Source organism: Alexandromys fortis, unplaced genomic scaffold, assembly GCF_014885135.2.
Source record: "Alexandromys fortis isolate MF-2015 unplaced genomic scaffold, M_Fortis_MF-2015_v1.1 scaffold_0, whole genome shotgun sequence".
Taxonomy (NCBI): Eukaryota; Metazoa; Chordata; class Mammalia; order Rodentia; family Cricetidae; genus Alexandromys; species Alexandromys fortis.
In genome coordinates this window covers 22,339,061-22,352,100 of record NW_026067949.1, presented here as the reverse complement: position 1 = coordinate 22,352,100, position 13,040 = coordinate 22,339,061, and the positions used below count along the sequence as shown (strand labels likewise).

The 13,040-nt window shown below is 45.3% G+C and overlaps 1 protein-coding gene across 1 annotated transcript in view; it reads right to left on the bottom strand.

The window, feature by feature from the left end:
* Window positions 1–13,040, bottom strand: part of Klb (klotho beta) — a 37,351-nt gene that overhangs the window by 8,527 nt on the left and 15,784 nt on the right. The window contains exons 2-3 of the mRNA XM_050149958.1: window positions 6,414–6,924; window positions 2,004–2,272 (exon numbers count right to left, since the gene is read on the bottom strand). Coding sequence (XP_050005915.1) covers window positions 2,004–2,272; window positions 6,414–6,924 — 780 coding nt within the window. The remainder of the gene's footprint in view (window positions 1–2,003; window positions 2,273–6,413; window positions 6,925–13,040) is intronic.

The window sequence follows — 13,040 nt, the reverse complement described above, 5'->3', positions numbered from 1 at the left end:
GTGTGCGCGTGCGCGCGCGCGCGCGCACCTTAGCTCATATAGCCCAAGGCTAGCCTTAAACCTAATAAGCACCCGAGGATGACCTGGAACTCCTGTGTCTCTTGTCTCCATTCCCAAGTGCTGGGAGTACAGGCATATGCCGCTACACCTAGTTAGTGCAATGCTCGTGATAAAACTCAGGGCCCTGGAAACAACCTTCCTCAAGACCCAGTAATACCACTTTTGGGTATATATCCTAAGGATGTTCAATCGTGCCACAAGGACATGTGCTCATCTATGTTCATAGCAGCTTTGTTTGTCATACCCAGAACCTGGAAACAACCTAAATGCCCCTCGACCAAAGAATGGATAAGGAAAAATAATGACAGCTTGAATTTTGCAGGAAAATGGATGGAGCTAGAAAACATTATTTTGAGTGAGGTAACCCAGACACAGAAAGACAATTATCACTTGTACTCACTCATAGGTGGTTTTTGGTTCATAAAGCAAAGAAAGCCAGCCTACAAACCACAATCCCAGAGAATTTAGACAGCAATGAGGACACTAAGAGAGACTTACATAGATCTAATCTACATGGGAAGTAGAAAAAGACAAGAGCTCCTAAGTAAATTGGGAGCATGGAGGATCTTAGGGGAGGGTTGAAGGTGGGCGGGGAGAGGCAGGGAGGGGAGCAGAGAAAAGTGTAGAGTCAATAAAAAACAATAAAAAAGTAAAACAAACAAAAAAACCTCAGGACCCTGGGTGTGCTGGGCAGGTACTGTACTGACTGAGTTATAACCTCAACCTTGAACTTTTCTCTTTGAGCTTGGACTGCACAATCACATGGGGATGGTCCTGCATCACCCACTTCCCAGGCGCACTGTGGGGACCAGATAGATGCTCTCGGAAGGTGGGGTCTCCACTGAAAACCATTGTTCAAACGTAAGGTGACTTGGATTGAGTTTCAGAACAGCCAGGGCTACACAGAGAAACTCTGTCTCAAAAAACTAGTAAAATAAACTAAAACAAAAGATGTAAGAAAAACATTTCCAAATTCAAGATTAATTAGAGCAAGGAAAAATTCTGTGCTTTCATTAAAGTACTCCCCCTCCCTCGCCCCGACTGAATTTAAATGCACCATGAAAACCGATAATTAACCTTTGGTAAATATTTTCCTTCTAATTGTTTTCTCATGTGTCATCTTTCATAGTCTAATTACAAAGTCATATCACTGCCCTCTTGCCATCTGCCAACCGGTTATCTAGAACATTAAACTGAGAGAACATTGATCATGTGGGCATGGAGTTCAATCTGTGCAAAATCATCAATTATCCGAGCAGTCTTCCCAGCTAAGGCCAGCTCCTGTTTTGAAAAGTTCAGAACATCCCAGTGCTATTGAAAAGATGTTTATAAAAGGCAATTTTGCAACAAAAAAGGGCAAGATCAAAAGAATTGCCCTGCACTTTACAGAGCCCCAGAAAGCCCGAGCTGTAGACAGTGCACGTGGTTATCTGCTCAGAGACCACGTAAAGGTGAGTCACCCCCCAAAAGAAGAGGCCAGTAGGAGGGTAAAGGATGTAACGTGGAGGTGACCATGACCAGAGTGTGTTTTATATACGTGTGAAGCGGTGGTTCTGAAACAGACTAGTTTGTATAATTAGCATACACCAGTAAAAAACCAGTGGGTTCAGGCTGGAAAGATGGTTCAGTGGGCAAAGCACTTAATCAGTAAACCTGGTGACAAGTTTTTAAAACCCAACTCAGGGCTGGAGATGCATCAGCAGTTGAGAACACTGACCAGTGTTTCAGAGCACCTGCAATGGGTGTTGTGTCTCCAGACACACACCTTTAATCCCAGCCTCCCCCCCCCCCCACAGAGGCAGGTGGGTCTCTGAGTTCAAGGCCAGCCCTCTTCTGGATTTATGAGCACAGGCACACAGATATATAGGCAAACAAAACATCCGAACCCGTATGTTTGTAAGAACATATTGTATACCCTCTCCCCTAGCGTGTGGTTAATTTACCTTAAGAACAGACTCAGTGACTCCCCAGGAGAAGTCACAGGGAAACTGCCCCCGCATGTCTGGCGTGGATTCTTTCAAAGGGAAACCGTTGTCTCGTATGATTTGTCTGTAGTAGTGCGCCGAGGACTTGGGCCTCCTTTCTTTCTGCTCACTATTAAAGTCCACATAAAACAGCCCTCGGCGAGTAGTGTAGGCGTCCTGCCATTCAAAGCCATCCAGGAGGGACCAGGCCGTGTAGCCAAACACTCGAATGTCATCAAACTTCAGGGCTGCACGGAGAAAAGGAAGAGCAGGGGTCTTCAGAGGGCTAAGCATTCTAGTTCATGTGTACAGCTTCATGAACAACATGCCAAGGCATGGCTTGTTACACACTTGTCCTAATAGCAGGCCTTTTAAATCAAACAAAAAAATTGTTTGTTTGGAGCCAGCAAAATGGCTACGTCAGTAAAGGGATATAATACAAAGCTTGACGACTTAAGTCAGCTGTGTGGTGGAAGGAGAGAACTGAGTCCTGAAGGTTGTCCTCTGATCTCCACACGGACACCACACACAAAATAAACACTCTACCTTCCCTACACAGATGAGTGACAGTGGAAGGACCTCATTAAGAACATTTCTGATAGCTGAAAAAAATTTTAAGCCGAGCGGCAGGAGGCAGGGGCAGGCGGATCTCTGTGAGTTCGAGGCCAACCCAGGCAACAAGAGCTAGTTCCAGGACAGGCTCCAAAGCTACAGAGAAATCCTGTGTCGAAAAAATACAAAAAGGCCGGGTGGTGGTGGCGCACGCCTTTAATCCTAGCACTCGGGAGGCAGAGGCAGGCGGATCTCTGTGAGTTCGAGACCAGCCTGGTCTACAAGAGCTAGTTCCAGGACAGGCTCCAAAACCACAGAGAAACCCTGTCTCGAAAAACCAAAAAAAAAAAAAAGAAAAAATACAAAAAGATTTAATCATGTAGTTTAGCAGGGTATGATGGTACATGCCTTTAATCTCAATGCTCAGGAAGCAGAAATCGGCAAGATCTCAGAGTTCAAGGTTAACTTGGCCTACATATTGAATTCCAGGTCAGCAAGAGCTACATAGTAAAACTCTGTCTCAAATTAAAAAAAAATAAAAAAAAATTAAAAAAAAAGAGGAGGAAATAGTGTAGCGCCCTGGTCTGCCCTTATTCCTGGGGCGCATCTCGAGGACAATTTCTGGTCAACATGACCTAGCATTCAGCCCTTATTCCTGGGGTGCATACAGTTTCTAGTCAGAGACTAGCATTCTCTTAGTTCCTGTATTTCCCCTGCCCCACCTGGTGATTAGCTAAGGGCATTCATTCCATTGTTGATATGGTAATTTCCCACCTGCCTTTGGGGGGGGGGGCTGGTGCTGCAGTTAGTTAGATTAGGACTTTCCCCAATCTGAATATAAGGGCTTTCCCCAGTCTGAAGAAACGGCATTCGCTTGATCTCCAATCGAATGACCCCGACCTCTTTGTGTGTTCTCCAGGTCCTTGCCCGACTCGCATTCGGTACAGTGGCGCGCGAGCTCTACCGAGGGTGTAACACCAAAACCGGGTGTTACTAAATAGGAAATATTTAGTGTGCAGATCTGTGTCTTGGGCCACGGGACATGGCAGTTTCATAGCCTTTTGGGATGTGATGTTTACTAGTGACCTAGAGTTCCTCATTCTGAGTTCGGGCGGGTTCCTGTTTGTGCCCCACTGTCCAGTCTGAGAAACCGTCCTTCAGGGACTGAACACCAGCTCTCAGAATGAACAGAGCAGCTGCAGGCGGAGGCATGGAAGGCAGAGAAGTGGGGTGAGAAGTGGCTGGGCTGAAGGGCAGCAGGCCCAAGGCCAGGTCCTGCTGTGTCTCTGACAGGGAGCTACTGGGCAAAGCTTCAAATGGCAGTTTCCTATCTGTAAACAGAAATTACTGGAGATCATCTCTAAGGATGTTTCCAGCTTTAAAACTCTGATTGGCTAAAAATGAGCTATGGAAACTTTGTTCCCAGCACTCTGCGAGTTCAAGGTCAGCCTGGTCTAAAATAAAACTGAAATTTGCCCCGAAACATTTTTAGAGTTTTTATTATTTGTGTTATATTCCATGTGCAGGAGTGTTTTGCCTGCCTGTGTATCTGTGAACTACCTATGTGTCTGTACCCATGGAGGCCAGAAGAGGGCATCAAACCCCCTGGAACTGGAGTTAGAAACAGTTGTGAGCTGCCACATGGGTGCTGGGAAACCAGGTCCTCTGTAAGAGCAGCCTCTGAGCCATCTCACCTTCCTTCCTTCCTTCCTTCCTTTCAGTTTTTCGAGACAGGGTGTTTCTGTGTATCATTGGCTGTCCTGGAACTTGCTCTGTAGATCAGGCTGGCCTCGAACTCACAAGATCTGTCAGTCTCTGTTCCCAGAGTGCTGGGATTAAAGGCATGCGCCACCGCCGCCACCACCCCCTGACTGAATCACTTTAAAACAAAACAAAACAGAACAAACCCCTTTTGTTTCTCTCACCGAAATACCTCATTTCTGCATGGGGCCTTGCCATCAACATTGCTTTTCTAAAAGGTAGAAAATTCTTTTTTGAAAGAAAAGTAGAAAACCATGACAAAAGATCCCCAAAAGACAAATGTGTTTCAACAGCCGCACTCTGGTCCCACTGTGGTGTGGTGAGGAAGGGTAGAATAGACACCTTTTTGCACTTGACCTGTAGGTAGTGTCCTGTGAAGGCCACCATGTTTATATGGCTCAGGGCTGCTTGGTGTGGCTGTGTTTCATGCTGTCCCTTTTTGCAGTGAGACCAGGAGAGGAATTTTTTTATTTTTTTAATTTAGTTTTATTTTTAATTTTATTTTTTGGACAGGCTTTCTCTCTGTAACAGTCCTGGCTGTCCTTGAACTCACTCTATAGACCAGGCTGGCCTCAAACTCACAGAGGTCCACTTTGCTGGGACTAAAGGCATGTGCCACTCCCCCTTCTCTCTCTTTAAAGATCTATTTATTGGGGCTGGAGAGATGGCTCAGAGGTTAAGAGCATTGCCTGCTCTTCCAAAGGTCCTGAGTTCAATTCCCACATGGTGGCTCACAACCATCTGTAATGAGGTCTGGTGCCGTCTTCTGGCCTGCAGGCATACACTCAGACAGAATATTGTATACATAATAAATAAATTAATATTTTTAAAAAAGATCTATTTATTTATTTTATGTATGAGTGCTTATCGCAAGTACTCCTTTATGCCAGAAGAGGGCATCAGATCCCACTATAGATGGTTGTAAACTACCATACCATATGGTTGCTGGGAATTGAACCTCTGGAAGAGCAGCCAGTGCTCTTAACCACTGAGCCATCTCTCCAGCCCCAGGACTTGCACGTTCTGAAAACCCTTCCTGAAGCCTCTTTTCCTGCAGGAGCTGGGATTTCTCTCCGCATTTAGTACTTGTTTAAGTTATACTTTATGTATTGTGGTGGAAGACGTGTGTGTGTGTGTGTGTGTGTGTGTGTGTGTGTGTGTGTGTGTGTGTGTGTGTGTGTGTAGTACGTGTGGATGGATGCATGCATGTGTGAAGACAGCTTGTGGAATGCAGGTGAGCCCAGGGTTGAACTCGGGGATCTGATTGGTGGGGCGATTGCCGTTACTGGCTGAGCCATCTCACCAGTCCTGCCTGCACCTAGCTGTCTACGTGGCTGCCGGGGTCAAACTCAGGTCCTCTTGCTTGCATAGCAAGAACTTTACCCACTCCTTCGCTCCAATACTTAGAACTTCTAAAAAGCGCTGTCCAGCTGGAGAAAGAGCCACGGGAATTATATTCAGGTGGGATGAAACCTAGCTCTGATGGAGATACAGCCTGAGCTGTCTTTGGCCTCATCTTTTCCTTTGGCCTGTAGGTGTCGCTGCCTGAGTAGGGAACTAGGTGACATTTAGGTAGGAAGAAATCTCCAAGAGAGTAGGAAAGGCTCAGCTTTGTTTGTAGAACTTTCATTGTTCATTCAGGTCAAGATAAAAGGACCTGATTTCACTACCCACAGTGACGTCGTATGCCTTTAATCCCAGCACTTGGGAGGCAGAGGCAGGTGAATCTCTGTGTGTTCGAGGCCAGCCTGGTCTAGAAGAGCTAGTTCTAAGACAGCTAGGACTGTTACACACACAGAGAAACCCTGTCACAAATTTTGGTCAATATTGAACAATAGAAAACCAACATCAATAATGACATATCCGTGGTAACCTTAAACAAAAACCCCTAGCTCAGCAGTTATAGATGCTTGCAGCCCTTCCTGAGGGCCTGCATCTGTTCTATAACTCCAGCTCCATGCCATCTGACTCCCTCCTCTGGCCTCCAGGAGCTCCTGTACACATGTGGCATACACTCACACAAGCAAACTTATATACACATAAACTTATTACAAACTGAGCCAAAGTGCAACCAACCTTGAAGAACCTGGTTGAGGAAATTCTTCATCATGTAGATGGCCGTGGTGTCCTCCGTCTTTATATAACTATCTGTGAACCAGCCATTCTCCGAAATCAAGATCCGAGGGTTGTCATATTCTAGCTTAATCCAGTTCAGCACCTGTCTTAAGTTGAGTGACACGTTTTGTCCCATTTTCACTGCGTTCACCATGTTCAAGGGCCTGAAATTGTTAGGCCCGAAAGAAAAGGCAAAGAAGTCGGCCGTGCCCCTCACCTCCTCCTTCTCTGCCTCAGAGAGCACGGGCATGCCGACCATCGTCCTCATGTACTCAGGGTAGTCGCCGTTCCCGTGGATGGGGTTGGCGAACCATCCCAGCACGGAAGCCATGGAGTGCTGGCAGTTGAGTACATCCTCCATGTTCTCTGTTCGGTTTGGTTCCATCCAGTGGGACCCCAAGGTGATGGACAGCCAGCCCTTCTGACGGGGGCGGAAGTCTTTGTGGTAGCTGTGCCATGCCTTCGCATGAGCCTGGTGGGAAAGAAAACATCGTCGGGTTTCACGGGGGCTGTGACACAGCAAATCCTGAACGGTTATTAACACGTGTGCATGTGTTTTCTTGCACACGCCAAGGTAAACATGCCCAGGTCAGAGAGGACAACCTTAGGGAGCTGGTTTTCTCCTTCCACGGTGCCGGTCTTGGAGAACAAAGTCAAGCCATGAGGCTTGGCGGCACGCTTATTTACCCGCTGAGCCGTTTGGACAGCCCCAACACCCAGCTTTTCCATGAGCTCTGGAAGTTAAATTTAGGTACTCGTGCTTGTGTGCCAAGCAGCTTGCTAACTGAGATATCTCCTCAGCCCTCCATTTGGTCCTGCTGTAGAAGTCCAGGACAGGGCAGGCTGCATAGTCTGTAAATGAGTAACAATAGAGTTCACGAAGGGATGGTGCGAGGGTTGAATTAACACTGTACACAACTTTAGAACCGCCAGACAGTGGTGGCGCACACCTTTAATCCCAGCACTCGAGAGGCAGGTGGATTTCTGTGAGTTCGAGGCCAGCCTGGTGTATAAAAGCTAGTTCCAGGACAGGCTCCAAAGCTACAGAGAAACCTTGTCTCGAAAAACAAAACAACAACAATAAAAAGCTAATTGAAACTATTTTCTGGAGAACTTTCTAGAGGAAGCCATTTTGAGACATCACCTCAGCAATAGGTCCTTACTCACCACCCTGCCCCCTTCCTCTCTGTGTCTTCTTTCTTTTTTTCTTCCATTTTTAAAGGTTTTATTTATTTATTATGTATATAATGTTTTTTATTTATATTTATTTTTATATTATATATATATTATGTATACAGCCTGCACATCAGAAGAGGGCCCCAGATCTCATTACAGATGGTTGTGAGCCACCATGTGGTTACTGGGAATTGAACTCAGGACCTCTGGGAGACCAGCCAGTGCTCTTAACCTTTAAGCCATGTCTCCAGTCCTCTCTTTGAATTTTCATTGTAAGATCCTAAAATAATTTAGAACTTAAATGTTCAACTCACCCTGATTTCCTTTCTTCTGAGACTAGAATGCACCATGTACCCCAGGCTAACGTCCAAAACACAATTCTCATATTTCAACCTATAAATACTGGGGTTATTTATAGTTGTGAACTGCCATATGCAACTCCAGGGCTTAGTTTAATTTTTGTTTATTCATTTATTTATTTTTGAGAAAGAACACAAATGATGTTGGGTGGGGGAGGGACCTGGGAGGAGTTGGGAGGTGGGAAAGAATATTAAAATATATTGTGTGAAACTATCAAAGAATGGTCTGAAGCCCCACCTTCCTGAGCGAGTTGGAGGCTAGAATCTCTGTGGAAAGTTCTGAGGACTGCTTTCTTTATGGCTGTGAATGGTAGGCTCCAGAGGAGATGTCCTACCCTGATTGTGGTCACTTAGTCTTTCGACAATTCTGTACTTTCATACTTAGAACACACAGCAATTGCCAATTTCCTTCAGAGTTGTGCACCCCAGATGTGAACACTAAGGAGAACACTGCACAAGTGTGAGAGGTGGGCCTTAGGTAGCCACCTCACTCACAGGACTGCCACCAACACTGCAGGGAGAATGGGACGCAATCAAGATCAACCCATGAACATGCTCCAAACAGGAATTTGCCAGAGTCAAGTGTGGGGGTTCACACCTGCAATCCCAGCACTTGGGAGGTAGAGGCAGGAGAATCAGCAGTTCAAGGTTTGCCTGGGCTATACGTATGAAGGGGAGAACCAGCTCTTGAAAGGTATTTTCTGATCTTATATGTGTGTTGTAGCATTCACACCCCTTACATACACACACCTCTCTCCCAGTAAATAAAAAAAAATGATTTAAAGAGAAACTAACAGAAATTAACCAGCCTAGCAGGGAAGGACAGGGAAGTGAGTCTCTTTAAAAATAACCCTCTATTAACTAGGTGATTATAGGAAAGGTGCCTTAAATTGTGATAAAATCTTGGGTACATCAGCATTAAAATAGGAACCAGGGCAGCTTAGAAGGCAATAGTTTGCACTTTTGCCACGTGTTTGCAACCTGGGTTTCTGGTACACGCGTTGTCACAGCCCAAGGTGACCTTCGTGCTTCACCCTGGGTCTTGCTCCCTCTCTGCTGTTTGCAGAAGCTATCTAGGTGTCTCGGGTTATCTTTGCTCTGACTGAAGGCAAAGACGCGCGTCTCACTAGACAAAATGGGGGAGGCTCTCCAAGCAGTTCTTATGGTATGACTTGACTGTTTGTCAAATAACAGGAAAAATTTTGCCCCGAGATGGTCCATTTGCCCCAATCTTGCAGATGTTCAGATGGAGGGTACACAGGATCTGTCGCACGACACAAAAGGGCCTGCAGCCAGGACCCTTGCACAACCTCCTGTGGTTTTCCAAGGCTGCCTTCTATCTTGTCCAAGGCCATCTACCTTTGGAATGATTGATCAAGAGCATGTCAACCTTTGTTCTTTAGACTCAGTAGCTTGACAGGAACCTAACTGCCTTTTGTGTTAGAGCCAGCTCTTGGGACTCAGTACCCTTGAGAGATAGTAGGAATCCCAAAATCTCATTCATATTCAGGTCCCTCCCACATCCAACAGGCTGATCTTTTTGATTTCTTCAGAATTCTAGGTTGATAAATTCAATGGGTGGGTAGAAAGAAATAAGATAATAAACCAGAGTGAGTTAAGGGCCGGAATGCCATGGAGGGACACTGGAGGGAAGGATGACTTGAAGGTAGATGGTGAACCTTGCCTTCGTTTGAGGGCATTAGGGGACTCCTGGTCCTTTGAAAAGTTATTCCACCTGTTGGGGGGAGTGGAATGAAGGAGATGGAGAATGGATGGGTATGATCAAGATAGTTTGTTGAAACCGAAGAAATAAAAGATACTCAAGTTTCCACGGACAGGCGAGATTGTGCATGCCTTTAATCCCAGATCTTGGGAAGCAGAGACAGATGGATATTTGTGGGTTCAAGGCCAGCCTGGTCTGTGTAGAGAGTTCCAGGTGAGCCAGGCCTACATAGTGAAGCCCTATCTCAATAATAATAATAATAATAATAATAATAATAATAATAATAATAATAATAATAATAATGTTTTAAAAAGAAAAAATAGAAAGTCCATTTTCCAAATCTCTCAGATTTCAGTCACATATTGGTTGAAATACCTTCATGTGGTTTGTAAATTTATTGATTGTGAAAACTATTGAGTAGAGAACAAACTTAAAACTTAAATTTTACTTTAAAATATCACAGTCAGTACGTGTGGGGGCACACACCTATAATCTCAGCACTCTGGAGGCTTGAGGCAGGAGGATGAATGTAAATTTGAGGCCAGTTTTGGCTGCATAGTGAGTCAGGCCTGGCCTGGCTATGTAGAGAAATTCTAGCTCAAGAAACTAAGAAGCAAACAGAAAAATAAATGTCTCTGTAACATAACGAAATGTTTTCATGTTTTTGTGAAAACATTTAGAAGATATTTTAATGCCACCTTTTAGAAGGCATTTCCCAGCTAACTTCAGTTTAAACATTTTCCGTGTTGTAGTCTCGATAATTATCTGAACACTGTGAAAGTTCCGGATTTGAGGACATAGTACTTGCTTTGTTGGCTCTGTCTTTTGATAGACATCAGCTTGTTTTTTTTTTTGTTTTGTTTTGTTTTTTTTTATACCTGTTGTAAGTAAGGCTGTAGTAACTGACTTTGGGAATGCAATTTTTAATTTATTTGGATTCTTTCCTGTCAGTAACAGGAATAGATTGACTTTTTTTGTTTGTTTGTTTTGAAACAGGGTTTCTCTGTGAAGCCAGGAACTGTCCAGGAACTCACTCTGTAGACCAAACTGACTTCAGACTCACAGAGATCCGCCTGCCTCTGCCTCCCAAGTGCTGGGATTAAAGATGTGAGCCACCAATGACCAGCTGACCATTTTTAGTATAAAAATTATGTTTATTGGAACTAGAGCGATGGCTCAGAGGTTATGATCACTGGCTGCTTTTCCAAAGGACTCAGGCTAATTGCCAGTTCTCAGCCATGTATAACAACAGTTCTAGGGGATCTGATGCCTTTTTCTGGCACCAGACAGGCAAGTGACATTTATTTATTTGTGTGTGTGTGCACAGGTGCCTTAAGTGTGTGCGTGCACAATCACATGGGTCAGAAGACAACTTGCAGCTGCCCATGCTCTCTTTCCACCAAGTGGGTCCTGGGGATTGAACTCAGGTCATCAGGCTTGGCTGCAGATGTCTTTACTCACTGAGCCATCTTACCAGCCCTGGACAGCCTAATTCTCAGAACTGCTTCAAATATTTTGCCTCTGGTACGCGTGTTGTCTGATCATCTGCCGCAGACTTGGACAGCTTTGTCTGCAGGGGAATTGTCCTTGAGCACGTGATCATGTCCTCCACCTACATCCTCTCGTTGGTGAAATGACCCTGGTTCTGAACGCAAGAAATCTGGGTTCTGCTTCTGGCTCTGCTGTTACTGGGGTTTATGAACTTGCCAAGTCATGTCCCTCTCTGAGTCCTTAGTGGCTTGTTAGAGTGAGCTGAACCCCGCCCCCCCCCAGGACTGTGGCAGAGCAGAGGGCTGTAGAGGTCCCGCAGCTGGTGGAAGCCTGGCCTAGAATGCTGGAAACCCTCACTTCCATCATCAGCAGGCACCCACTGGTGTGGTGGCACATCTATAATCCCAGCAGCACTCAGGAGTCAGGAGGATCAGAAACTCAAATCAACCTTGACCACAATGGAGTTCCAGGCTAGGTTGTGCTGAATGAGAGACCCTGTCTCAAAACAAGAAAGGAAGCCCCAAACTCTGAAAGAACAAGCTGCAAATGGCTCTCCATCCTCCTGAATGCTGCAATTGCAGGTATGTGGCGCTATGGCTATACCTGGCTACTCCATCATCCTGGAAAGACAGTACCACTTTTCCAACTTTGCATGTTTCTGGAATTCAGAACTCTCTAGAAAGCTCCTAGAGGACTGCCAGAAATCCTCCCACCCCAGACTGGAAATCCATGTGGTTGTCCAAGCACCTAGCATGGATGTAACACTGATGGGAAAAACCCTGTGCCTCTTTCCTAGATCCAGTAAAGGACGTTTTCCTTCAGGGTGGCAGAGGCCACACGAGTCCCTCAGGGCACCCCTGCATTAGCTGTCTTTCCCAGAAGATGGTGGCCTTTATACCATCACCAGTGTCAGGTGCAGAGGGCAGGGACATGGTGCCTGCACCGCGTCTAGGACAGTACCACCCTTGTACAAGGAAAAGTGCATGTTCCTAGAGGTGACTGACTTTCATTGTCAGATAGTACAGTGGTGATGTTAAGGACAGGGCAAACGTAATAATATAAACAGCAAGAACACATTTTATCACCAAATGTTCCTGTTTCTGGTGCTTCTCATTTGTTCTCTCTCTCTCTCTCTCTGTCTCTCTCTCTGTCTCTGTCTCTGTCTCTCTCTCTCTCTCTCTCTTTCTCTCTCTCTGCATATTTTACATGTGTGAGAGCACAACTGTGTGTGTGTGTGTGTGTGTGTGTGTGTGTGTGTGTGTGTGTAGGCAAGGTCTTAGTGGTCACTGATAACGCCAGTCTTGCTAGGTAGCTTGCTCCAACAGTCCCTTGTGTCTGTTTTTACTTAAGTTTTAGAGATTCTTATGCTTCTGTAGTAAGTGCTTTAACCATTGAGCTATCTATCCTGTGCTTTAACTATTGAACCATGTGTCAATCAAGTGCTTTAACCATTGAGCCATCAATCCCGTGCTTTAACCATTGAACCATGTGTCAATCAAGTGCTTTAACCACTGAGCCATCTATCCCATGCTTTAACCATTGAACCATCTGTCAATCAAGTGCTTTAACCACTGAGCCATCTTCCTGTCCCTGCTCTCTCACTTAAACTCACTCAAGTTTTATGGAGCAGGCACCATCTTCCCCATTTTAGGCGGCAGAAAACCAAGGAGAAGTTAAGAACCCTGTCTCACTCTCTGAATATTGATTGCTTCTTCAGCTCTTGGCTGTTGCCTGACATCTAGAGAATATTTTTTTAAATTAAACTTTTGTTTGGTTTTGTGAGAGGGGATTTCATTATATAGTTTTGGCTGGCTTGGAACTCGACATGTAGACCAGGGT